Raw genomic sequence first — 27,819 nt, 5'->3', positions numbered from 1 at the left:
AACCTATTTTGTACATAATGTTGCTGCTACTGTCTCTTATGACCAAAAAGAGCTTCTGGATATCAGAACAGCGACTACTCACCTCAAACTGGATGAAGATCTTTTCTTTAATGAGTCCGACGCAAAGGATATACTGCTTCTCAGAGACCAGGCCCGAATCCCCAACATTTGCGTGAATAGAAGATGGAAATACAGGGGGCGGAGAGCGGGGTGCCTTGTGAGAATTCATCGGCGTGTGGGTAACCCGCCTCTACTATCCGTTCTATTGGCCAACGTGAAATCACTGGAGAATAAAATGGATGATCTCCGCTCGAGACTATCCTACCAGCGGGACATTAAAAACTGTAATATCTTTTGTTTCACTGAGTCGTGGCAGAATGACAAAAAGGATCATATACAGTTGGCGGAGTTTTACGTGGGTTTTCCGTGCATTGGCAGGAAAGAACAGATACGTCTGGTAGGATGGGTGGTGGTGTGTGTCTATTTATAAATAACAGCTGGTGCGCGTTGTCTAATATTAAGGAGGTCTCGGTATTGCTTGCCTGAGGTAGAGTACCTCATGATAAGCTGTAGACCACACTATCTGCCCAAGAGAGTTTTCATCTATATTTTTCGTGGCCATCTATTTAGCACCACAAACTGATGCTGGCACTAAGACCGCACTCAACGAGCTGTATAAGGCCATAAGCAAACAAGAAAATACTCATCCAAAAGCGGTGCTCCTCGTGGCCGAGGACTTTAATGCAGGCAAACTTTAATTTGTTTTAGCTAAATTCTACCAGCATGTCACGTGCAACCGGAGAAAAAAATCACTCTAGACCACATTTACTCCACACACAGAGACGCATACAAAGCTCGCCCTCCCGGACCACTCTCATATCTTTTGGACTTGCCCCGCAATCGAAACATACTGGGGAGAAATAAGATCTAACATTGGAAAAATAATGGGATTTGACATAGAACAAACATTCATTTCTTTGTACATGGGTGAAATACCTGATAACTTACACAATAGAGAAAAGTACCTCTTGAAGGTTCTACTTGCAGCCAGGAAAAAGGTTATAACTAGGAAATGGCTTCAAAAAGACCCTCCCACAGTGACACAAAGGATAGACATTGTAGAAGAAATACACCACATGGAGCATATGACCTTTGCTTTAAGAACTCAACAGGAGAGAGGTCAAGAATACTGGGAAAAATGGGTTTCGTACTTGGAAAAGGTCTAATTCAAAGATGTCAATGTAACTAATATGGTGATATGATGATGAAGGTATGAAGTGCACTGTAACTGCCAGATCTTTTTTTGTTGTTCTTTTATTTGACTTTATTTGTACTTTCTTTGTGTTCCTACAATAAAAACGAAGTATATTTAAAAAAAAAACATTTTAAAAGCTCACCCTCCATTTGGACAATCTGACCATAATTCTATCCTCCTGATTCCTGCGTACAAGCAAAAACTAAAGCAGGAAGTACCAGTGACTCGCTCAAAATGGAAGTCGTCAGATGACGTGGATGCTACGCTACAGGACTGTTTTGCTAACACAGACTGGAATATGTTCTCTGATTCATCCAATGGCATTGAGGAGTATACCAACTCAGCCACCAGCTTCATCAATAAGTGCATCAACGACATCGTCCCCACAGTGACCGTACGTACATATCACAACCAGCAGCCATGGATTACAGGCAACATCCACACCGAACTAGAGGCTAGAGCTGCTGTAACGGATGTGAAACGGCTAGCTTAGTTAGCGGTGCGCGCTAAATAGCGTTTCAATCGGTGACGTCACTTGCTCTGAGACATTGAAGTAGTGGTTCCCCTTGCTCTGCAAGGGCCGCGGCTTTTGTGGAGCGATGGGTAATGATGCTTCGTGGGTGACTGTTGTTGATGTGTGCAGAGGGTCCCTGGTTCACGCCCGGGTATGGGCGAGGGGACGGTCTAAAGTTAGTACAGTTACACTGCCACTTTCAAGGAGCGGGACACTAATTGGGACGCTTATAAGAAATCACACTATGCCCTCCGACGAACAATTGACTCTGACGCGTGGCAGGGCTTGCAAACTATTGCAAACTACAAAGGGAAACACAGCCGCGAGCCTACCAGGCGAGCTAAATGCCTTTTATACTCGCTTCGAGGCAAGCAGCACTGAAGCATGCATGAGAGCACCAGCTGTTCCAGACGACTGTGTGATCACGCTCTCCGTAGCCGATGTGAGCAAGACCTTTAAACAGGTTAACATTCACAAGGCCGCGTGCCAGACGGATTACCAGGACGTGTACTCAGAGCATGTGCGGACCAACTGGCAAGTGTCTTCACTGACATTTTCAACCTCTCCCTGACCGAGTCTGTAATACCTACATGTTTCAAGCATACCACCATAGTCCCTGTGCCCAAGAAACCAAAGGTAACATGTCTAAATGACTACTGCCCCGTAGCAAACATCGGTAGCCATGAAGTGCTTTGAAAGGCTGGTCATGGCTCACATCAACACCATCATGAACCAGAAACCATAGACCCACTCCAATTGGCATACCGCCCCAACAATCTCAATCCCCTCCTGTCTCAGGCTCCAGTATTTATGCTGCAGTAGTTTATGTGTCGGGGGGCTAGGGTCAGTTTGTTATATCTGGAGTACTTCTCCTGTCCTATTCGGTGTCCTGTGTGAATTTAAGTGTGCTCTCTCTAATTCTCTATTTCTTTCTCTCTCTCGGAGGACCTGAGCCCTAGGACCATGCCTCAGGACTACCTGACATGATGACTCCTTGCTGTCCCCAGTCCACCTGGCCGTGCTGCTGCTCCAGTTTCAACTGTTCTGCCTTATTATTATTGGACCATGCTGGTCATTTATGAACATTTGAACATCTTGGCCATGTTCTGTTCTGTAAATCTCCACCCGGCACAGCCAGAAGAGGACTGGCCACCCCAGTCTCTGCTTCCACATGGCTAGCGTTATCGGAGTGCCAAGTCTACGCCCAAAAGGCTCCTTAACAGCTACTACCCCCAAGCCATATGACTGCTGAACAATTAATCAAATGGCCACCTGGACTATTTACATTGACACCCCCCTTTGTTTTTACACTGCTGCTACTTGCTGTTTATCATCTATGCAAAGTCACTTTACCTCTACATACATGTACGAATTACCTCGACTAAGCTGTACCCCCTCACATTAACTCGGTACTGGTACCCCCTGTATATAGCCTCGGTATTGTTATTTTATTGTGCTATTTTGATTTGATTTGATTATCTACGCCGGCTTTATGTAATAGTGACAGCTGTCCAGCAGATGGCGTTGAAACATTGCGCTTCTACTACCCTCCTCAGCGACCTCTATTTTTATTATTATTATTTTTAAATGTTAACATTCATTTAACTAGGCAAGTCAGTTAAGAACAAATTCCTATTTACAATGACAGCCTACACCGGCCAAACCCGGACGACGCTGGGTCAATTGTGCGCCGCCCCTACGGGACTCTCAATCACGGCCGGTTGTGATACAGCCTCTATGACCGGGCTCTGATAGAGAATATGATCAAGGATACTGTCTATTCAAAATGATGACTTATTAAATTGATTTGAGAAAGAGCTTCATTAGAATATATCGGAAGAGAACTACAGTGTCTTGAAAGGAAGAAGATCCCATGAATATATTTACTTCACAGAGATCACTCACGGAAATACAAATACAAGGAATTACATGGTGACTTCTTAGAACATTTCGAACATATCTCTGCTCTCTACTCTGTAATAGTGTTGCAGTCCAGTGTAAATAACACAAATCCTTTGTGTCACTAGACAAAGAAACCATATTTGCCAGAAACAATGACCCAAATTGTTGACTCGTGTCCACACAGCTGAATACTTGAACTCGAACAACAAAGACTTCATTCACTGAACAGCCAGTGGATGCATGTTTGGTGTAGTACTGTATGTGTACATGCATTGACCCCGGGATAGAATTACAACGTTACTCTCTACTGTTTAGCTTAGTGAGACACCAATGAGATCTACCCCACCTCAAAGTACTGTATCTGTTCTTTGTATCATGGCGGCAACACATGGATCCCTAGCCATTTCCGATCCATCCCAGCCTTTTCATTCCGTTTGCTCTCTCCCTCAGTTTCCCCCTCCCTCCTCCCTTCTCTGTGTTGCATCACTGGGTTCTATTATTTCATTCCCCCCCCATTATATTACACTGTATTGATGTGTAATATTGTTATTATTGTTGCAATACATTTTTTTTTCTTCTTAAATAACTGCTCTACTGCCTGCTCCCACTACGATGATGCCGATGTCATCACTGACTCCCAACAGCCTTGGCTGAGGCACCTGAGCCATTTTTACTGTGGACCAACCAAAGGTCGTTCTCTTCTGAGCTCGCCTCCTGCATCCATCTAGCTCTAGCCTAATTCCTCTCCTCTCTCCTCCCTGTCTACTCCCCTACCCTACCATACCCATGTCTGGCTTGCTGGCAGACAGACTGACGCGCTACTGTGTACCAGGCCCTGTTAGAAACCATTCACCCATAGCCCTGACTGGGGTGGTCTAGCTCTGTGTCTCTTTCTATTGCCCGGGCGGATACTCCCTGCATGGATACACCGAGGGAGGCTGTTAGCTGATATCGACGGGAGGAAAACATATCAAGGAGGAACCCACTGCTGTCGTCGAATTCGAGGTGGTTAGGTAAAACGATTGAGATGTGTTATTTTCTGATGAGATGTTGTTTTTTGATCATGGCCTTGGGTTGACGCAGTGGGGAACCAAGGGTGGTGCTCCGCTCTTTCTCAGGGTTGAAACAATTGTTTTTACAGGTTTACAGAATAACCTTGTCAATAGCCTATTTAATTCAATCTGATTCACAGTCAAAACAAACAACTATATCTGATAATCCTGAATTTGCTAACGTGTCGCAGGGATGAATTTATGGGCGGATGAATTCAATGACATCGATATTTACAGTGGGCGAATAGCATAGCACCAAATGGAGTGATGGCCAGTAGCCTATTGCTTTGACAGTGCGTTTGCATTGAGGTGCGGCAGCGCAAGATGTTGGAGAAGACAATATTTACGCTATGAATTTTCGGTCTTTTCGAGTGTAAACAGAAAACCACGAACTAGGTCGGTGCATAATATTTGTCAATTATGTAATTTATGTATTTATTACATTTTTTTTTTGCGGGCTGTATGTTTTGTGACGCTGGCAAAAATATATGTGTTCTGACGGTGTGCACATGAAAGATATGACTGGGGAGATTTTTCGCAACCACATTGTGTTGATAGCCTATTGCTTTCTGTAGAATCAAGGAAATCATGAAACGTAACAAGCCAAACTATTTTGTAATGGATGGGACATTATTTGGTCAATAGGCCTACGGACGCAGGCCCTAATTAGGCTACATATTGGCATTGTCAGCTGCTGCGTTGTAGACGAAAATATTTAAATACCCATCGAGAATGAAAAGAAATAAGAGCAGTGATCGATTGTACAGATAGCCACGCTAGTTTGCTCTCATGTTGGTGCTAGCAAACAGGCTATGTAGTGCTACACATTGCTTTAAATTGACAAATTAAAATACTGTATTAAAATACTGTATTACCTATTTTGCTGTATATCTACAGCTGGCACACTGGGAATTATGATGCATTGTGGGATAATGTGGTTTGCAAAATAATCTCTGTCTCATTAACATATTTTGAGGTGCGCCTTGTAAAAGGCTATATTTTCTTGCACCCATTAGTTAGAATGCTGTACCCTACATAATACAGTAGTCTACATACCAATATGTATATATTTGTTCTGTATATCTACAGTAACACACGGGCTACTGTACTGTTAGATATGTACTGAAACACAGTACCACCCACAGAATACAGTGACAAACTGTTTTGTGAATTTAAAAACCTTTCCCTGTAAATCTACAGTAATATACTGTAATTCAGTACTCCCCCAACATAATATTGTACCATACTGTAATTTTGGAGTGCCAAAAGCATTTTTCGGGTTCATGGTATTGTTGTGGCCCATTAACACATTTCAATAATGGGCCCGCAATTTGGGGCATTCCTGCATGTGGGCATTCCCCCTCAAGCATTCCATTGATTCCTTCATGAACAGCCCCCCGCTAGCACCGTAGGCTGGGGTGACACTGTGTAGCTAGCTAACTAGCTAACTTGCTCGTTTAGGGACACGGTGTGCTAACAAGCTAACTTGCTCGTTAGGGACACCATGTGCTAGCTAGCTAGTTAGTTAGCTAGCGAGCACACGGTGTCGCCACCGCCTCCCGGACTACCAGACTAGCTGGCTAAGCTAGCACACAGTGTCCTTCGCTCTCTCCTGTTGAACACCTACCCCTGCCGTCATTAACAGAACTGCGAGAAAACTGCGCCCGACAGGCGAGGACAAAGGACACTGTCTACTGGTGTATGGTTAGCTAACTACCGTTGTCGCCCCCTCCCCTTCTTCTCTGGGGTTTATCGGCATCCAACGTTATTGTGCATTAACGCCACCTACTGTACTGGAGCGCCCAAAGTCTCCCGCCTGTCCTAGCTTAAAAATGTAACGTTATACAGTGCATTCGGAAAGTATTCAGACCGCTTGACTGTTTCTACATTTTGTTACGTTACAGCCTTATTCTAAAATGGATTCAATTGTTTTTTCTCCTCATCAATCTACGCACAGTATCCCATAATGACAAAGCAAAAACAGTTTTTTAGGAATTCTTCTAATTTATATAAAAAAAGAAATATCACATTTACATAAGTATTCATACCCTTTAATCAGTACTTTGTTGTAGCACCTTGGCAGCGATTACAGCCTCAAGCTTCTTGGGTATGACATTACAAGCTTGGCACACCTGTATTTGGGGAGTTTCTCCCATTCTTCTCTGCAGGTCCTGTTAGGTTGGATGGAGAGCGTCGCTGCACAGAGATGTTCGATCGGGTTCAAGTCCGGGCTCTGGCTGGGCCACTCAAGGACATTCAGAGACTTGTCCCGAAGCCACTCAAGCATTGTCTTGGCTGTTTGCTTAGGGTCATTGTCCTGTTGGAAGGTGAACCTTCACCCCATTTTGAGGTCCTGAGCGCTCTAGAGCAGATATTCATCAAGGATCTTTCTGTACTTTGCTCAGTTCATCATTCCCTCGATCCTGACTAGTTTCCCAGTCCCTGCCGCTGAAAAACATCCCCACAGCATGATGCTGCCACCACCATGCTTCACCGTAGGGATGGTGCCAGGTTTCCTCCAGACGTGACACTTGGCATTCAGGCTAAAGAGCTCAATCTTGGTTTCATGAGACCAGAGAATCTTGTTTCTCATGGTCTAAGAGTCATTTAGGTGCCTTTTGGCAAACTCCAAGCGGGCTGTCATGTGCTGTTTACTTGGGAGTGTTTTCCGTGTCGCCACTCTACAATAAAGGTCAGATTGGTGGAGTGCTGCAGAGATGGTTGTCCTTCTGGAAGGTTCTCCCATCTCCACATAGGAACCATCAGGTTCTTGGTCACCCTCCCTGACCAAGGTCCTTCTCCAAGAATTGCTCAGTTTGGCCGGGCGGCCAGCCCCTGGAGAGTCTTGGTGGTTCCAAACTTCTTCCATTTAAGATTGGTGGAGGCCACTATGTTGTTGGGGACCTTCAATTCTGCAGACATTTTTTCCTGCCCTTCCCCAGATCTGTGCCTTGACACAATCCTGTCTCTACGGACAATTCTTTCGACCGCATGGCTTGGTTTTTGCTCTGACATGCACTGTCAACTGTGGAACCTTATGTAGGCAAATCATGTCCAATCAATTTAATTTACCACAGGTGGACTCCAATCAAGTTGTAGAAACAGCTCAAGAACGATCAATGGAAGCAGGATGCACCAGAGCTCAATTTCGAGTCTCCTAGCAAAGGGTCTGAATACTTATGTAAATAAGGTATTTCTGTTTTTATTTAGAAATAAATGATCAAAAAGAATCTAAAAAACAGTTTTTGCTTAGTTATTGTGGGGTTGTGTGTGTAGATTGATGAGGGAAAAAAATATTTAATCCATTTTAGAGTAAGACTGTAAAGTAACAAAATGTGGAAAAAGGGAAGGGGTCTGAATACTTTCCGAATGCACTGTAAGTATAAAGAGAGGTTCCTGAAGATGCAGGAATGCCCACATGCCGGAACTCCCCAAAATTGCAGTCCACAATTTGCACCCTCCTCACAAATTTGGAGGTATACCTTGTAAGAGGCTACACTTGTTTCACCCGTTAGTGAGAGTGCTGTACCAATGTAAATGAGATGTGTTTGCTCATTTTTACAAGACTGTATATAATCACTATATGACAAATGTTTCTATCCCTTTGCCATGTTTGTGAGTTTAGTGTTTGTTGTTCATTTCTGATTGTCTAGTTCACTTGCTTTGGCAATGTAAACACATGTTACCCATGCCAATAAACCCCATTGAATTGATGTGCGGTAGTACTTTCCTAACAATTAAATGTATATATGGAACAGATCAAAGTGGCATCAAGTTTCAAACCTTTAATGATTGAGTGTTTAGCCATGTCCTTTCGATCTTTTTTTGTCCTGGGAGTCACTGCCAGTTTAGACCTTGGTTATGGCCTCTACAAGTTCAAGTGAAATAAAACGCCCAATTGGTATGCTGATATATATAATTACATATTTGATGTTAGCAATTGCTGTACTTTTATTACAGTAACATTTAACAATAAAGTACTGTCTGCTGTATATTTACTGCAGCATTCTCTCAAATATAGTGTATTGTAGGAAAATGTTGTGGGAGGGGAAAGCATCACTGGCTCATGAACTTATTTTGAGGCGTGCCTTGTAAGTTATTTCATGCACCCGTTATTGAGAATGCTGTGTACCAATTGAACTGATATGTTGGAGTAGTTTTCTAGCTGCTTAAGGTGTATAAAGAACACGTCAGTGACAGCAGGTCTTAAACTTCAAATGGTTGAATATTTATCTGTGTCATTTTGATCTGTTTTGCACTGTAATCCCAGCCAGTTTGGAAGACTTTCAGGCCTCTAGAAGTGCAAGTGCTACACAAATGCTAACATGCTTACAGTTGCATTTACTTTTTTTTTTACCCGTGTTGCGCTGTCATTGCTCAGAATTTTACAGTAACTTACAGGAATCTAGTGGCAAGTTACTGTGAACATAGCAATATACTTTGCACTAGCCAGAGATGTGCAGAGATACATCAGAACGGTATCTTGTAACAAATCCAGGTTCATTTGAAGACCAATGCATCCTTAACTACAACAACATTCCCAGTAACGGTTACAGAAAGGGTTTACATGCTCTGACTGTGCTAAATACTGCCTGTTGTTGGCACTAGCTACTGGCGCTGAACATCTTCAACAGTTTACTAACCACTGTGCTTCCAGTAATGCACTGTAAATTCTAGAAATCCATAATGGTACTGTAGTCAGGTGTTCCAGTAATATGCAGTAAATTTGTGTTACGGTAAAGGGCCTGTAAATCTACAGTGATTTACTGGTTTTTGTGCTGCCAGTAATTTACTGTAAATATTACAGTATTTCCCCCCCCCTCCCCGCAGTGTAGATATTAACAGCCAATCGAGTAGGGTCTGGAAACTATAGTGAGCTTCGGACAATAGGAACGTGATGTCGCTTTCCCCATCTTTGTTCCCACCCTGGCTGCAGTTCAAACACTTAAAAGACACACCCTCGTCCACTTACCCTCGCCTTATGCCCTTGGGGGAATCCCCGTCGCCACCTTGGCGGGCGGTCCAAATTGTTAGCCAAGCCCCTCAGCCCTCGTTTATAGTCGTGTTTGCGAGTGTACAATTATGTTCACTCCGGGGCCTGAAACTCCCCTTAATTCAATTCGTGACGGTTGTACATTCGCTAAGGAAATCTGCGAAAACTTAAAAACAACATCAATGGAGAAGTCAACATACAAGTGCAAGTCAAAATAAATGCAAATAAGTTAGAAATTGTGCTACTAATGACTGCACAAACACGTCTCGGAAATGTTTTTGTTTGTTTATCTTTTGGAAATTGTACAAATAAAACATTTTCCTTCTTCAGAAGCTCCAGCTAGGCAGGCTGACGTTAGTTTGCTAATTAATTTGCTAGTTATCACACATTAGGTGTATATTAATAACAATATACAGTATGATGACACTCGTTTTCATAACAAAAAAACAGGAAGATAAATATAATAGCAAGGTGCAATAATTTGCTGTGAGAAAAGTGAAAATCTATTGTAACAGAGACATAGTGAGTCATGAAGCAGGTGCAGTTGGTGAGTTTAATAATAACTAATGTGGCAAGATACAAAACAAGAGCAGCGTCTGGAAAAGAAAACAGAACCAATACTGTCTGTTGAATGAGGCTACAGAGTGCTAGATAAAGGGGAAGTGATCAAGGCAGTGAGGAAGTCCAGGTATGTATAATGATGGTTGCCAGGTGTGCGTAATGATGGTTGCCAGGTGTGCGTAATGATGGTTGCCAGGTGTGCGTAATTCTGGGTTGCCAGGACTGGCGCTTAGTAAACCGGCTACGTCGTGTGCCGGAGTGGGAGAGTGGGAAATAGGCATTTATTTCCTATGATTTATTTCATTTCCATGATCATTGCAGAATAAATTCCTCACCTTTTCTGACTTTGATGTTTTCCTATTCGTGAAATAGCCTATAGGCCTTCAACAAGTTAAGATAAATTACCATTTGTCCCATCTCTCATTTAATTGCACCCAGTTTACAGTAGTAAATAGATAAGCTATTTAAAGTATTTCGCTCTATTTGATCCGAGACAGTTCACCTTTTTCATTGACGTTTTGTAGACTATGTCTGAATACTGTACTGTCAAATTTCCAGAGCAGACAATATTTCACTTATAAACATAATACATGTATCATAACCATTGCAAAATAAATTCCTCACCTTTTATGGCCACGATGAGTTCATATTCCCCAAGTAGCCATACAACAAATTATTGTGCGCATCTCTCATTGTGCCTATTCGATATTATAATTTCACATTTTTATGTCCGAAAGAGAGTGCGGTTTACATACAGTAGAATTTCACAGGTGAACAGACAGTTGATCTTTTGCATTGATGTGTGTAGGCTACCACTGTATGTGGGCCTACTGTAGGCTAGTTTAGATTAGAAAGTAGAAAATGTTTCAGAATTCGCAGACAGTGCAGTATATTTAGGTTCATGAAAAAGTAAATGCAAAACATTATTGAATTCAAACAATCTGTTTACAGGTTCACAACAATGTGCACTTGTTGTTGTCTTTCAGAAACAGTCAGATACAGCAAATGTCACTGCAAAAGAAAACATTCTGCCAACACCTCTAAAGACATTTGATCAAGTTCGCCATGCAATGCTATTACCTTAGATACAGTCTTGGCCTAATTCCAATTCCTCCCCAGTCTACAGAAAATAAGGGTGTTATTGTCACTATAAAAGGGGTTATTTGCAGAGGGATAGGGTTCTACCAAGAACCGTTTTGATCAGAAGAACCCTTTTTGGAAAACTACCTAGAACCTTTATTAACATCATATTAACTGTTTTTGGAAGTCTTTGATGATTCCTTGGAAGGCAAGAAGTGTTCTACAAAGACCCATATATAATTTTTCCCAGCAAGCTCTATTGCAGGTAGCGTTTCAGAATTGTTTGTTTTACTGTAATATCTGTGTTTTTGCATGTACATTGATTGGTTGATACATTTTATGTTACACAAATATAAATAACATACAGTTTTCTAAACGAATCCACTCTGTTAGTAATTGGATTTATGGCACCCGTTACTGAGATGGTTGAGACAGTTTAGATGTTTGAGGTAGTCACAATATTCCATCTTCCCTACCTTGGCAGTCCAGAATGCAGGTTGCGGGTGATTAACAATTCCACTTGTTGGATATCCTAACTCTGGCTGGATTGCAGTAAGAATTATACATCACTTTATAAACCAACATTGTAAACCAGGAGATTCTTAACATCACTGTGTTAGGATAAAACTTGGCCCTTAATGAAAGGTCTTCTGATACAGTAAATATTATGTATTGTCATAATAAGGCTGATGGGCTCTATACATTCATAAAAAGTGTTCTCGTTAGAACCCTTCGTAGATGGCTTAGGAAGAACCTTTAGATAATAAAATGGTTCATGGTAGAACCATTCATAGACGACTCTAGGCAGAACCATATTTTATGCATGGGGTTCCTTGAAAAACCCTACATAGAGGGTTCTGGATAGAACCCTCTGCAAAGTGTTCTACCCAGCACCAAAAAGTGTTCCCCTATGGGGACAAACCGAAGAACCCTGTATGGTTCTACTTGGCACCTTTTTTTCTAAGAGTGTATAATGCTCGTTCACAGTTTCACGGCATGTTTGATTCATAACGGGAATCAAACATGTCGCCATGTCGCCAAGTGCGCCAAGTTTATACATCTCAATATTTCTGTGCGTGCGCAGTCTTTTCAGAAATTGATTTGAAAAAAAAAAAAACATTTCTTAGATGATGGCATTACAAATTCGTTCAAATTAGATCTTCAGTCAAATCACCATCTCACTATGGCTTCCCTCTCCACAGGTGTTAGGCATCTACCTGGTGACAAGCCCCTCCTGACTGAGCCCCTCTATAGTCGCGGGCGCATCCCCCCACTGACAGGCATCATGGCGGGGGCTTCAGTGAAGGTGGCCGTCCGGGTCCGTCCCTTCAACTCTCGAGAGATCGGGAAGGACAGCAAGTGCATCATCCAGATGTCAGGGAACACCACAAGTGAGTATTGCATATTTGCATGATAAGAAATGTCTATTATATTGTCATTGGTGTAAGAAAACACATGGACCTGAGGTCTTCAGCTTTGCTCTTTCGTTGTAGGTTACTTCTTTATTAACCTGGGATGGATGTTAATTGGCCCCCAAATCAGAAGGCCTATCCAGGGTTGGGCTACCACAACCAAAACAAAACATTTCTATTGAAGTATTTCAAATCTAAAATATTTTAGTTGGGCCAAGTCAACTGATGAGGAAGTGATTTGGGGTCCGCCATGCTTACGTACTGATAGGGGAAATATTAGAGTCTATGTAGGTAATGTTCTATACTAGTAAGATCTCTGGAATATGTATTGATGAATCCTTGAAAGGCCTTCCATTGGGATATACAGCATTTCCAGTCTGATAACTCCAGGCAGAGATGTTCTCATCAATAATGAATGTAGTTTGATGAAATATTTAGTAATATGGTCGATTTGATTGATGCTCGGATCACATGCTTGAAAGTGACAGGATGGTGGGTAGTGAGGCGTGCAACACATGAGACAAAGGCTCCAATGAGAACTGAGAGCCTGTCTCTGTGTGTATGTGTTTGTGGGGGTGACCTCTAGAGCTTCTCATCCCTCATCACGTGGCCCAGAGGGTCCAAAAGGCCTCGTTGTTTCTGTCTCAGCTGAGACGCTAGGTCAGATGATATGTGTGTGTGTGTGTCATATTCTGCTTCTTTGTGCCTGTCAACGGTCTGATGATGACCTCATTCCCCCAGTCTTTAGCATGGCACAGATTCGGTATACTCAAAAATGGCTTTCTTTCCTCTTCCTTACTGATGTGAAAGTACTGGACCGTTGAAAGTAATAGGGAGGACGGCAAATAGCAATACCAACCATCCTCTTCAATTTCACCTTTCCAGTCAATACAAGCGAACAAGGATGAGGAAATAGAAAATACGAAAGGAAATAGGAAATAGTTGTCCTACCCTCTCTCTTGGATGCAACTGTCTCAGGAGGACTGAACCACATTATTCTGTTCCACACAACAAAGACTTCCAATTTGTCTGATCACATATCCCTATGAATACCTGATACACAATATATAACCCACAAACCCAGTCTATTGAAGTGCATAAGTGACATCATCACAGGTCAGTCACCACTGTATTAACCAGAGGAACATCATCACTATTGCATCACTGTAGTACCTACACTGAGTACACAAAACCACTCAGTGTAGGTACATAGACATAGACTGACCAGGTGAATCCAAGTGAAAGCTATGATCCCTTATTGATTTTCACCTGTTACATCCTCTTCAATCAGTGTAGATGAAGTGGAGGAGACTGGTTAAAGATGGATTTTTTAAAGCCTTGCGACAATTGAGACATGGATTGTGTATGTGTGCCATTCAGAGGGTGAATGGGCAAGACAAAAGATTTAAGTGCCTTTGAACAGGGTATGGTAGTAGGTGTCAGGCGCACCGGTTTGAGTGTGTCAAGAACTGCAACGCTGCTGTTTTTTTTTTCTTCACGATCAACAGTTTCCCGTGTGTATCAAGAATGGTCCACCATGCAAAGGATATTCAGCCAACTTGACACAACTGTGGGAAGCATTGGAGTCAACATGCATCCCTGTGGAACGCTTGCTACACGTTGTAGAGTCCATGCCCCGACTAATTGAGGCTGTTCTGAGGGCAAAAGGGGGTGCAACTCAATATTAGGAAGGTGTTCCTAATGTTTTTTTCACTCAGTGTATATGGACCACAGACAGTAGCTGCTACCAGGAGCATGATCAACTCTTGTGCTTTGGCCATTCAATCCTTCACAGAGAGGCACTTGCTCAGCTTTCCCCAAACGCCTGGCCTAATTTCAGATTCCACCAGGTCTACAATTATCCCTAAAATGATGACAATGCATTTTGCACTAATGATATCTATGTAGCCAGCCAAAGACTCTTTCTAGTTGCTATTTACATTTGGTCTGCCATAGCCAAGAACTACACAGTGTTTCACCATAGCTTACTTTCTGCTAGTTTATGGGCTTGGTCTGGGCACTTCTCTAACCTTTCTTTACTTGTTGTCTGTGCTTTTAGCAATCATAAACCCCAAACAGCCGAAGGAGAACAAGAGCTATAACTTCGACTACTCTTACTGGTCACACACAACAGTGAGTTTCACCACATACACCTGAAAGACTTGAATATCATGCGTTTCAAGACCATGCAAGCCATGAGCTCTGCATTCACTCCGTAATAGCTAACTAACGGTGTATTCATACTTAAACACTGTCTTTTTCTCTGCAGCCAGAGGACATCAACTATCATTCCCAGAAGCAGGTGTACAAGGACATTGGGGAGGAGATGTTGCTGCATGCCTTTGAGGGATACAATGTTTGTATCTTTGCCTATGGCCAGACTGGATCTGGGAAGAGCTACACCATGATGGGCAAGCAGGACCAGAAGGATCAGCAAGGCATCATCCCTCTGGTAATCTGGATGGCTGGATGGCTTGGTGGATGGAATGATGGATGGCTGGGTGGATGGAAGGGTAGATGGAATTATGGAATGATGGATGGGTGGGTGGATGGAAGGGTGGGTTGATGGATGGATGAATGGGTGGGTGGGTGGAAGGGTGATGGGTGGAAGTGTGGATGGGTTAATGGTGGAAGGGTGGATGGAAGGGTGGGTTGATGGATGGATGAATGGGTGGGTGGGTGGAAGGGTGGGTTAATGGACGGATGAATGAATGGGTGGGTGGAAGTGTGATGGGTGGAAGTGTGGATGGGTTAATGGTGGAAGGGTGGATGGAAGGGTAGATGGGTGGATGGACGGGTGGGTTGATGGATGGGTGAAGGATGGATGGGTGGATGGATGGATGGATGGATGGGTGGAAGGGTGGATGGATGGATATATGGGTGGATAGATGGATATATGGGTGGATGGATGAATGAATGGATGGATGAATGAATGAACGAATGACCAAATGTAGTTGAACATCATATAATGTAAAGTTACTTCATCATGTCAGATACTGGATCTTTGGAAACCCATTTAGTTTTATGCCAAAAACATCAAAGCCTTTTATTGATAATACATATGTTGTGTTCATATCAGGGTTGGGGTAAATTCCATTTCAATTCAGAAACTAAAACAAATTCCAATTCCACATTTTCCTAATTGAAGATAATTGGAATTGGAATTACAGTGTACTTTCTTAATTGGATGGAATTGAAATGGAATTGACCCCAACCCTGGTTCATATCCAAGTCTAACAATGCTCCTCCATGTTCTCTGTCTGCCAGCTGTGTGAGGACCTATTCACCAAGATAAGTGACAGCAATAAGGAAAACAGCTTGTCCTACTCTGTGGAGGTGAGTGCTCCCTCTAGTGGTTTGAGAATGAGTTTCTGTACAGGACAGGCCTACTGCTTATCAGTGGGGTAGGGCTTTTACCTCCTGGGTGATACATACTGAACAAAAATATAAAGTGTTTGTCCCATTTTTAATGAGCTCAAATCAAAGATCCCAGAAAAGATCCCATACTGTATGCACAAATTTGTTTACATCCCTGTTAGTGAGCATTTCTCCTTTGACAAGATAATCCATCCACCTGACAGGTGTGGCATATCAAGAAGCTGATGAAAAAGCATGATCATTACACAGGTACACCTTGTGCTGGGGACAATAAAAGGCCACTCTCTAAAATGTGCAGTTTTGTCACACAACACATCTCAATTGGCATGCTGACTGCAGGAATGTCCAACAGAGCTGTTGCCAGATAATTTTATGTTAATTTCTCTACCATAAGCCACCTCCAACGTCGTTTTAGTGTACATTTCCAAGTTAAATGCACTCCATTAATTTTGCTGTGCATATGTTAAGAGTTCAGATAAGAGTGTCTTCTCTGCCCCAAGGTGGTGTTGCTCAATAGACATTTGATTGGCACTTAGTTATCTTGATTGGCACTTCTATAGAGTATTGACAACCTCCACAGGTGAGCTACATGGAGATCTACTGTGAGCGTGTGCGGGACCTGCTGAACCCGAAGAACAAGGGGAACCTGCGTGTGAGAGAGCACCCCTTGATGGGGCCCTACGTGGAGGACCTGTCCAAGCTGGCCGTTACCTCCTACAATGACATCCAGGACCTCATGGAGTCTGGCAACAAGGCCAGGTAAATGGGACTTAGAATGGATGGATGGATGATGGATGGATGGGTGGGTCGGTGGATGTGGGGGGTGGATGGACTGGATAGATGGATAAATAGGTGGATGGATGAATGAATGGATGGATGAGAGATGGATGGATGTCACAAGGTTAAATGCTTTCTTCCTTCAGGACGGTGGCAGCCACCAACATGAACGAGACCAGCAGCCGCTCTCATGCTGTCTTCAACATCATCTTCACGCAGAAGAAACACGACATGGATTCAGAAAACACATCTGAGAAGGTACTGCGCAGACTTAATAACCAGGTTCAACCTTATATTCAAGCTACTGCAATAGGTTGAGGCCATAGAGTTATAAACCCCTACAGATGTAGGATCTTAATTTGATCACTCTTGTTGCTGTGAAATTTGCAGTGCATTCCAGGTTTCAAAGGGCTTTTAAAGTTTGTAATTTCCACACCAAAAGAAATCAGACATGATTCGCCCTAAAGAAAAATGTATTGACCTCTACAAAAAATGTCCATTAATTATAATCCACATAATAACTCACATTTCATCTTGCTGCTGAGATTATTTTCCTGCTGTAGCAAACTGTCTCAAATTAAGATCCCTCAAGATGCCTCACACCAGGGTTTTGTAACACTTTGACCTATGCATGGTTTATAACTCTATGATTGAGGTCTATATTGCCATGCTATCTGGACATCCACTGTGTTATCGTTCATGATAACACTACTCATTACAGATAAGTCCTCAAAGAGAGTTTCTCGGGGCTACCACTGTGCATTTGGAATCTGGGCATTTCCCACTGTGATACAGAGTATCAAAGCAGATTCATGCCAAAACAAATGATAACAGAGAGTTTCTTGTTGCAGGTGAGCAAGATCAGCCTGGTGGATCTGGCTGGGAGTGAGAGAGCAGACTCTACAGGAGCCAAAGGAACCAGGCTGAAGGTGAGAGGCTATTTTGGGTCAACTTTATGGGCTGAATCCGACCCCCCAGTGATATCAATGTATGGATTTCCTCCGTTTCAAGTTAACATTTCAAGTTGACATGTCTATGAACTTTACAAAGCCTCTAGGCTCTCTTTCTCAAGATTGTGGACTGTGTAGTTGTTTGTGTTGCACGCAAGGCTTTTCGTTTGATTAAGTGTGCCCCATCTGTTCCTTTTCAGGAAGGAGCAAATATCAATAAATCTTTGACCACACTGGGGAAAGTCATCTCTGCATTAGCTGAAGTGGTGAGAGTCTATAGTTTTCAGTACACAACTCTTTGTCTGTATGGTCATTGAAGGAATTTTGGTAAGACTGCCAATTAATTAAGTTCGGTCAATTTCTTTTTCTTTCTAGGACTCAGCACCAAATAAGGTACACAGTTTCAATGACTTCTTCCATTTTTTTTCTCTGAAAATATTTGGGGAAATGGTATTAAGAGATTGGGAAGTAGATGATTCACGAGCGTTTCTTCTTGTATTTCCCAACAGGTAAATGCACTTTTATTGAGACAGTATCCTTATCCTAATTGTTAAAATAAACTGTTAACAGAACAAGAAGAAGAAGAAGGTGGAGAGCCACATCCCCTATAGAGACTCAGTGCTGACCTGGCTTCTTAGAGAGAATCTGGGTACGTACTTTCCACTTACTAGCCCAGAACCTGCCGACTACGCCAATTGTAACATTCTTAGCACTGTTTGCTATTTTGTTTAATTCCCCTGCAGATGATGATTCAAAGCTTTTATTCAACTTTTCCATCATTTCCACGGTGACCAATTCACACGTCTATAAACATATTAGATGCCCATATCCATCCAAGCAGCTTACAACTCAAATCCCACTGGTTTTCAAATACCTGTTTGGTTGTTTCCAGGGGAAAAGATGGGCAACCAACGCCCCCATTATTTTGCAGGGGCTGCAGCAAACAAAACATCAATAAACATAAGACACAAGACCTGCCAACCTACCTTCTAGTCCTCCCTCACCTACCTGACCAGCCGCGGCCCCCCTTTCCACCTACTAGCCCAGATCATGCCGACTACGTCAAATGTAGCATCCTTATCACTGTTTACTCTTTTGTTGAATTCCTCTGCAGATGCCCTTTAAATAATCTTTCCTCCTCTTGCCCTCATCCCCAAATGAACCTCTTTGCCCCTTTCTGTCCATTAGGAGGTAACTCTCGCACCGCCATGGTGGCAGCCCTCAGCCCTGCTGACATCAACTATGACGAGACCCTGAGCACCCTCAGGTAACAACCCAGCTCTGAGGTCAAATGCTCAGGTTAAAAAAAACTTCAAATCCATAGTTATTCTGTGACCCTACAGTACTTCAGTATCACTGTCATTCTCTGTGAGGATCAGTTTTAGTTCCAGCCACCTGCCTCCTTATAAAGTAATGTACACAAGTGTAATGACTACACACACAAGTGGTTCTAAATAGTACAAGACAGGGGTTATTTTTGGTGCTTTATAGAACCCTTGTTTGAAGGTTCAATAAAGAACCATGCTCATCAGGTTCTAAATGGAACTATAAAGAACCATTAACCCTTTAACAGGCAGCTCAACTGGGCAGTTGAGCTAATTTTGACAACCAATTTTAAATTAAATTAAGCATATGCATTTTGTTTGGCATATTTTATTATCTCACCAATGTAATTTAGTAAATTGATCATGCGGTCATTGTTATTGGACTCCCATATTTTTTTTAACATGCATTCAAAAATGGTTGAAAACCAGCAAGTGAACGTCATTTACCAATCATTATTATTAATTATTAACTCATTGGGTATAAAATGGACATATACAACGTTGCAAAATGTTGTTGACCTCTAAAACATAATTTAAGAATGATTCAATTACAAATGTGTTGTTGTTACTAATTTAGGAACTCTTGAAATCTATGCTCTACCAGGCGGTTGAGTTGCCCATTAAAGGAATGCTATTAAGTCAAAGCTAGTGATAATGGACAATGGAGAAATATTGTTATGGGACTTTCTTTGTCTGTGCAAATACAAAAATCCTTTGAAATTCATATCATGGTTCAATGTCTGCCTATTATCTTCTATATGTTTCACAATATCATTCAATACATGTCATTTTACTGGTATTCTAAGCATATAAACTGTAAACACATTAAAAAGTCTATGCAAATTCAGATAGAAAACTAGTTTACTCTAAATGGGCAATCAACTGGCTGGTTGAGATGTTTGCAATGCATTATCTATCAAAGTCATGCAAAGAAAAATCCTTCAATTATGGCCTATACTGAGGCTAATACACATCTTTTACAGAAAAATATATGTTTTTCTTGGTGTGCCAGTTAAAGGGGTAACAAAGTTTCTATATAGCACCATTTATTATTTTTTTTTAAATTAAAAATGAAAAGCTGAAATGTCTTGAGTCAGGAAGTATTCAACGCCTTTGTTATGGCAATCCTAAATAAATCCAGGCTTAACACGTCACATAATTTCGATGGACTCACTCTGTGTGCAATTATAGTGTTTAACATGATTTTTGAATGACTACCTCATCTCTGTACACCACACATACAATTATCTCTAAGTTCCCTCAGTCGAGCAGTGAATTTTAAACACAGATTCAACCATAAATCAATCAAATGTATTTATAAAGCCCTTCTTACATCAGCTGATGTCACAAAGTGCAGTACAGAAACCCAGCCTTAAACCCCAAACAGCAAGCAATGCAGGTGTAGAAGCACGGTGGCTAGGAAAAAATTAGATTAGTCTTCAATAAAGACTTAAAGGTTGAGACCGAGTCTGCGTCTCTCACATGGATAGGCAGACCATTCCATAAAATTGAGCTCTATAGGAGAAAGCCCTGCCTCCAGCTGTTTGCTTAGAAATTCTAGGGACAGTAAGGAGTCCTGCGTCTTGTGACCATAGCGTACATGTAGGTATGTACGGCAGGACCAAATCGGAAAGATAGGTAGGAGCAAGCCCATGTAATGCTTTGTAGGTTAGCAGTAAAACCTTGAAATCAGCCCTTGCCGTAACAGGAAGCTAGTGTAGAGAGGTTAGCACTGGAGTAATATGATCAAATTTTTTGGTTCTAGTCAAGATTCTAGCAGCCGTGTTTAGCACTAACTGAAGTTTATTTAGTGCTTTATCCAGGTTGCCGGAAAGGAGAGCATTGCAGTAGTCTAACCTAGGAGTGACAAAAGCATGGATACATTTTTAGGCATCATTTTTTGGACAGAAAGTTTCAGATTTTTTGCAATGTTACGTAGATGGGAAAAAGCTGTCCTTGAGACAGTCTTGATTAATTTGTTCGTCCAAAGAGAGATCAGGGTGCAGAGTAACGCCGAGGTTCTTCACAGTATTATTTGAGACGACTGGACAACCATCTAGATTAATTGTCAGATTCAACAGAAGATCTCTTTGTTTCTTGGGACCTAGAACAAGCATCTCTGTTTTGTCCGAGTTTAAAAGTAGAATATTTTCAGCCATCCACTTCCTTATGTCAGAAACACAGGCTTCCAGGAGAGGCAATTTTCATTGAAATGTACAGCTGTGTGTCATCTGCATAGCAGTGAAAGTTAACATTATGTTTCCGAATGACATCACCAGGAGGTAAAATATATAGTGAAAACAATAGTGGTCCTAAACGGAGCCTTGAGGAACACCAAGGCTCCGTTTGGCGTAGTTACTTAAAAATCATACAATGTGATTTTCTGGATTGTTGTTTTAGATTCCGTCTCTCACAGTTGAAGTGTACATATGATACAAATTACAGACCTCTACATGCTTTGTAAGTAGGAAAACCTGCAAAATCGGCAGTGTATCAAATACCACTGAGGACCCCCAGCTGGCACCAGGGCATATGTGAGTCTTTCACTAGACACCGTCACTGGCCGTAGTTACATAAAATAGCATAACACAGCACATTAGATAAACTGGAATGACACTCTCACTCATGGTTCCACAAAAAGAGCTGTGATCAAACCAGGCCGAGCTTCCTCCCCTACATTTTAACTATCACTAAAAGAGCAAAGGACCCTTTTGTGAACTGTAAAGAACAATTGAAGAGCTCAAAGTGTTCTTTGTGTCATTATGTGTCCACATAGAACCATCACCATCACAACCATCACCAGCATTGAGAGACTAAACCAGGAAGTGATCCAGGACCTGCAAATAATGATACCTTGAACCTATGTTGTCCCTATCGATGACGATGTTTCTCCCATCATATAAACAGTGGACATATGTTTGGGGTGAACCTGCCTTTGAATGGTTTTGATCCTTCCCAGGTATGCTGACCGCGCCAAACAGATCCGCTGTAACGCCGTCATCAACGAGGACCCCAACAACCGTCTGGTGCGTGAGCTGAAGGAGGAGGTGTGCCGACTCAAGGATCTCCTCTACGCCCAGGGCCTGGGAGATATCATAGACAGTGAGTACCTACCTACCTACCTACACACACACACACACACACACACACATACACACACCACACACACACACACACACTGGATGAGAGCCATACAGATGTGTGTGTGAGTGTCTCACACACTCTTCTCTCTCCTCTTTCCTCTCAGCGTATCGATGTCCCGATCCTGTGATAGCTGGTTTGAAAAGTGTGTATATTCTAGCAACCCCCCGCTTTGCAGCTAACTGAAAATAAAGCTAAACCTCTACCATACTAAAATCCTATAACACCCCAGAGCTATATGGAAGGACTCCAACCCAAAACCCATCTAAAATCCATAAATCCAGTACACACTGAAGAAAATACATTTTTACTGTCCGCCTCTTTGGGACTGGAATGTGTCTCAAAAGTTTAACATGGCATCTTCTCCTCATCTCCTTTTTCTTCCTCTGCACTGATCTGCAAACATGGGATAGGTGAAAGCAAGATGGTGGACTCCTCTAAGAGAATATACTTTCCCCTTTCCAGTCCTTTCAGATCAGTGCAGAAGAAGATGGGGGAGAGGAAGCCATGTTAGACTGTTGGGATGCAGCCTGTGTTACACTCTGGTTCTCTGGGTGTGTAGCTATCTGATTGGATGCTCTGCTTCTGTAGAGGGTCTTTGATATGCCAGGTTCTTAATGTGGGCTCTGGCTAGGGCTCCAGAGCTCTGCTGCCTTACTTCTAATTCACACTGCTTGCCCTGCATAATTGTCGCTTGCGGGATAAATTCAGTTTTTAGGAATTGCATTGATTTTAATTGAATAATTCTTTCACAGCCTTTCAGCCTGGAGATTATGCTGCAAGTAAGAACTAAAATACATGTATTCTAGATTGGCTGTACTATATATCATATGACATTGCTTGTTTTTCAGCTTGTTACTGTATGTATTTTGCATATGAATGGCAGAGAAAAGCGTTTGCTCTCTAACTTCTCGTATGCTTTGCATATCCACCAGTGTAAGTTGCTCTTTTCTCGCTCTCTCTGCAATGCCTTTGGTGAGCACCTGTCTCTGCTTCTACGATACATTTTTTTTTGTTGAGCTCTCTTCTTCTGTTTTTACTCCTCCCTTGTTTTCCCTTTCTTCCGTATACCCACTTCTCTGCGTTTCTTTCTCTCCACCCCCAATGTCTCCTCCTCCTCACCTTCCTGCTGTTTGCTCCCCTCTCTTTCCTTCTCTCCCCCACACACTCCCGCTCTTCTTCTGGCAGACTTGTGCGATTACAAGAACTTTGTCAATAATCGCCAGGCTGTCAATCAAACGGGTGATCTATCCACAGTGACCAATGCCATGACTGGGATGAGCCCTTCCCCCTCTCTCTCCGCCCTGTCCAGCCGTGCGGGCTCCATGGCAAACCTGCATGACCGCATCTTCAGCCCTGCCTCTGAGGAGGCCATAGAGAGACTCAAGGTAGGGAGGAGGAAGGGAGGGAGGGTGAACTTAGAGGTGGTGAGTGAGTGAGTGAGTGGTGAGTGAGTGAGTGAGTGAGTGGTGAGTGAGTGAGTGAGTGAGTGAGTGAGTGAGTGAGTGAGATGGAAGGAGAAAGAGAGGAGGAGAGGAAGGGCAGTGGAGAGATAGAGGGATAGTTAGACAGCTGCGGACAGATGGAGAAAGAGATCAGGGAGAGGAACCAGGAGGTTAGAGATAGAGAGAGATGGTAAGGGTCATGGAAGCTAACCATAATGTCATGGCGTGTATGTACCATGCCAACTTTTGTTGGCATTTGTCGTTCTTTTCACTCTAGGAAACAGAGAAAATCATTGCTGAGCTTAATGAGACATGGGAGGAGAAGCTGCGCCGTACTGAAGATATCCGGATGCAGAGGTGTGTCAGACGGCTTTAACCTTTAACCTCTATCCTTATCTGAGTCCACCTGTCTCAAATAACTGTGGTTCTCTGCTATATGTAGGGAGGCCCTACTGGCTGAGATGGGTGTGGCCATGAGAGAAGATGGAGGCACCGTGGGCGTGTTCTCCCCCAAGAAGGTCAGAACCCCAGTACACCCATTATGGCAACTGTAGTGAGATGTACTACGCTACACACAATCCTCGGTGCATGATATCCATTTCCATCATGCTACAACAACCCCTGTCAACAATATTTCAACACAAAATGTCAACATATGTGGAAGCAAAGTCACCATGTTCTTGTCTTTCTTTTAGACCCCTCACCTGGTGAACCTGAATGAGGACCCACTGATGTCTGAGTGCTTACTCTACTACATCAAAGATGGGACCACCAAGTAAGAACGACTCTTTCATCTGCAGGAAATGTAGTGAAGTGTACCTCTTTTGTATTGAAGTGGCCTCCAGTCCTGTGGTACAGTACGGAGGGATTTGGAGTAGGGAGTCAGCTGTTTTAAGTTTACTACCTGGAATATCAAGGATCAGAATGGCCCTGTAAAGTGGGCAACGATGTTTCCTTCGGAATTTGAAGAGTGAAACAGTGCTCTTACAAGACAGACATCTTTGTAAAAAGCTGATCAATCGACTCCGTATCCTATGCATCTTTCCCTCAGGGTTGGACGTGACGACGCCAGAAGTCGCCAGGACATTGTGCTCAGTGGCCATTTTATCCAAGACGAGCACTGCACCTTCAGTAGCACCGCAGGCTCCGGCGGAGAAGGTGAGACTGAACTGACCAACTGTGGACGAACCATGATAGTTTCTATTAGTTCTAGTTCTATGAGAAGAATCATTAGCAGATTTTGCTTGCGTGCACCAGAGGTTATAGGGTCTGTAGAGGCTGGGACTATTGAGACTGGGTAAAGGACTAAAGAGACTTGGACTAGTGAGGCTATAGTTATAGTAAATTCTAAACTGGGTGGTTCGAGCCCTGAATGCTGATAGGCTGACAGCCGTGGTTTATCAGACCGTATACCATGGGTATGACAAAAACATTTTTGTACTGCTCTAATTACGTTGGTAACCAGTTTATAAAAGTAATAAGGCTTGTGGGGGGTGCGGTATATGGCCAATACACCACGGCTAAAGGCTGTTCTTAGGCACGACGCCAACGCCATATAACACACCCCCTCGTGCCTTATTGCTTTTATAAACTGGATGCCAATGTAAAATGGTTAGCATAGCAACTACTGTAGCTATCTCGTAAACTTGCTAGCTACTTCAGTGAATGTTGAACACGTTTCTTTCCCGGCAAATCAACACATTTCTAGCGCAAATGTGTTCAATTATAACCATGGTACAAAAGGGATAATCAACTCGGGCCTCTATGCGTTCCCTGGAAAATAGTGTAACACTGTGGAAGGTCAGTTCCACTCCGCTAGCAGCTTCGTGGAACACACCTTCCACCTCATTCATTATTTTCCAAAGAACGCATAGCCCCTCGTTGATTATCCCTTATGTAATCACTGCAGAAAAAGACGGTAGTTGCCTTTTTCCCTCTTGCCTTTACCTATGCAGGCTTTGTAGATCACAGCTCATTGATGCCAAACAAATGATCCATTCAGTACATGTACATCAGGGCTGCCCAATTCCCGGTCCCGGTAGGGCCAAAACACTTCCGTTTTTTGTTTCTACGCGGTAGTTAATTGCACTCATCTGGTGTGACAGGTGTGAATTAGTCCCTGATTAGAAGGAGAGGATGAAAACTAGAAGTGTTTTGGTCCTCCAGGACTGGAAATTGAGTAAGAAACGGAGCCATTGTAGAATGGCCAAAGGCTCACCATCCCTGGTGGTTCTTGTCTGTTGATGATGATGACACAGGGAATGTCATCCTGGAGCCCTGCGAGGGGGCTGAGATCTACGTCAACGGGAAACTGGTGACCACGCCTACTCTGCTTCGTTCAGGTAAGGCTTCAACCCCTCAGCATCTTCCACTAAGTACAGGAAAAGATACATAACAGACACTAAACATACTGAAAAACACTACACTGATTTTAATGAAATATTTTGTATTTGTCTAGGCATGAATCTGCTTCCATATACAACATCATAAATACACAAAGAATCACCATAGGTGATTCACACTGGTGATTCTCACTTGAACAGTCCAAGGTTAAAATCATTGCAGTTTTTGACAATTGCTTCCACATGATTTCTGAAACTATGCCTCCTCGTCTCTCACAAAACCCCAAAAACACACACGCACAACATGCAAAAAGTCACAGATCTCTTGCAAAACCAAACACTTTATTCAAAACGGTATTTAACTCTTCTCAAAGTGTTGTTTTTGCACCACAACTCTACACACAAACCATCAAATGATTAGCTCCTATACACGCCAACTACACACGGATGTGACAAATGTAAAACACTACTATCTTGCGTCTTTTGCATGTTCAGTGGTGTCCACGGCAGTTTGTCATAGCACTCACACGTACATGTATGTGCACAAATATATACAGTATGTATGCATATTCAGTATATATTCACACTATGAACAGAAATGCAAGGAGGGGAAAAAATCAAATGAATTTCTTTCTCAAAACATTGTGTATTCATCCTCCTTCTCTTTGTCCTCGTCTTCCTCCCACTCCTCTTCCTCTAACTCTCTCTCCAAAATTGGCCTCCTTTCTTGTCCAAACCAAGAAAGCCAACCTGAAGCCTATTTACAGTGCTCAAGCTCTGTGAAGAAATTAGCTATAAGTGTTTTCACTGGGTTTAGGTAATCGGTAAATGAGTGTGGCATTTTGAATGGAAGTGTTTTCCAAACGAAACACAAGACCTGTTGGTTTTGAATGATGTGTCTAATGTAGAGAACTGTGTTTAGTGTTTTGCAAAAAGTGTGTTTTGCAATTGCAAACTGAGTGTAAAGCGGACTTTGTCTGGAGATTAGGTACTAGAGTTAACCGTTTCACAGTGTGCCTCAAGTACCACTTTTAGTGTGTAAGCGATTGTAAAACAAACTGTAACAGGTTTATGACATTGATGAAATGACTGAGGTGTGATGCGACTGACCGGACTCCTGACCTCAGGAAATCGCATTATCATGGGGAAGAGCCATGTGTTCCGCTTCAATGACCCGGAGCAGGCGCGGCAGGAGCGGGAGAGGACGCCCTGCGCCGAGACCCCCGTGGAGCCCGTGGACTGGGCCTTCGCCCAGAGAGAGCTGCTGGAGAAACAGGGCATCGACATGAAGCAGGAGATGGAGTCAAGGTACAATAACAGATGGACTGCCTTTGGCAAAGCACCAGCTGTTGTAACACATCATCCTTTTGTATGACTTTGTATGACTTCGCTTGAAAATGATTTGCAATTATTTTGTTTTGCAGGCTTCAAGAGTTAGAAGATCAATACCGCCGAGAACGAGAGGAGGCCAGTAACCTTCTGGAACAACAGAGACTGGTAAGACAGGCCACTAAGAGAGACCCCTTAAAAAGCAAATCTTTTGTTTTTTATAAATACAGGTAACTGTGTAAATAAAGGAAACACAAAGGGACACAAAGTACTGTATATTGAAGGCAGTTGCCCATTATTCTCCTCTACCATGGCTAGAAGAAGACATCTCAGTGACTTTGAAAGAGGGGTCTCAAATGAGCA

General features: G+C 42.7%; 1 protein-coding gene across 24 annotated transcripts in view; it reads left to right on the top strand.

The window, feature by feature from the left end:
- Positions 1–4,338: 4,338 nt before the first annotated feature.
- The window catches only part of LOC112260180 (kinesin-like protein KIF1A), a 52,900-nt gene continuing 29,419 nt past the window's right edge, over positions 4,339–27,819 (top strand). For 11 of the 24 annotated variants that reach the window (XM_042328603.1, XM_042328609.1, XM_042328588.1 and 8 more), the window contains exons 1-23: positions 4,339–4,684; positions 12,560–12,748; positions 14,829–14,902; positions 15,039–15,221; positions 16,037–16,105; positions 16,728–16,906; positions 17,071–17,182; positions 17,776–17,853; positions 18,075–18,140; positions 18,250–18,267; positions 18,445–18,523; positions 19,063–19,141; positions 22,159–22,301; positions 22,447–22,485; positions 23,096–23,122; positions 23,529–23,728; positions 24,063–24,142; positions 24,228–24,303; positions 24,481–24,560; positions 24,837–24,943; positions 26,044–26,127; positions 27,255–27,435; positions 27,552–27,624. In XM_042328603.1, coding sequence (XP_042184537.1) covers positions 12,643–12,748; positions 14,829–14,902; positions 15,039–15,221; positions 16,037–16,105; positions 16,728–16,906; positions 17,071–17,182; positions 17,776–17,853; positions 18,075–18,140; positions 18,250–18,267; positions 18,445–18,523; positions 19,063–19,141; positions 22,159–22,301; positions 22,447–22,485; positions 23,096–23,122; positions 23,529–23,728; positions 24,063–24,142; positions 24,228–24,303; positions 24,481–24,560; positions 24,837–24,943; positions 26,044–26,127; positions 27,255–27,435; positions 27,552–27,624 — 2,133 coding nt within the window. In that variant the 5' untranslated portion in view covers positions 4,339–4,684; positions 12,560–12,642. Of the gene's footprint in view, positions 4,685–5,001; positions 5,120–12,559; positions 12,749–14,828; positions 14,903–15,038; positions 15,222–16,036; positions 16,106–16,727; positions 16,907–17,070; positions 17,183–17,775; positions 17,854–18,074; positions 18,141–18,249; positions 18,268–18,444; positions 18,524–19,062; positions 19,142–22,158; positions 22,302–22,446; positions 22,486–23,095; positions 23,123–23,528; positions 23,729–24,062; positions 24,143–24,227; positions 24,304–24,480; positions 24,561–24,836; positions 24,944–26,043; positions 26,128–27,254; positions 27,436–27,551; positions 27,625–27,819 lie in introns of those variants that run through there. The other 13 variants (XM_042328608.1, XM_042328599.1, XM_042328597.1 and 10 more) reach the window with 9 other exon arrangements.

This window comes from Oncorhynchus tshawytscha, linkage group LG10 (genome assembly GCF_018296145.1).
Source record: "Oncorhynchus tshawytscha isolate Ot180627B linkage group LG10, Otsh_v2.0, whole genome shotgun sequence".
Classification (NCBI taxonomy): domain Eukaryota; kingdom Metazoa; phylum Chordata; class Actinopteri; order Salmoniformes; family Salmonidae; genus Oncorhynchus; species Oncorhynchus tshawytscha.
The sequence above is the reverse complement of the archived record's forward strand: the minus strand, read 5'-3'. Positions and strand labels throughout refer to the sequence as shown.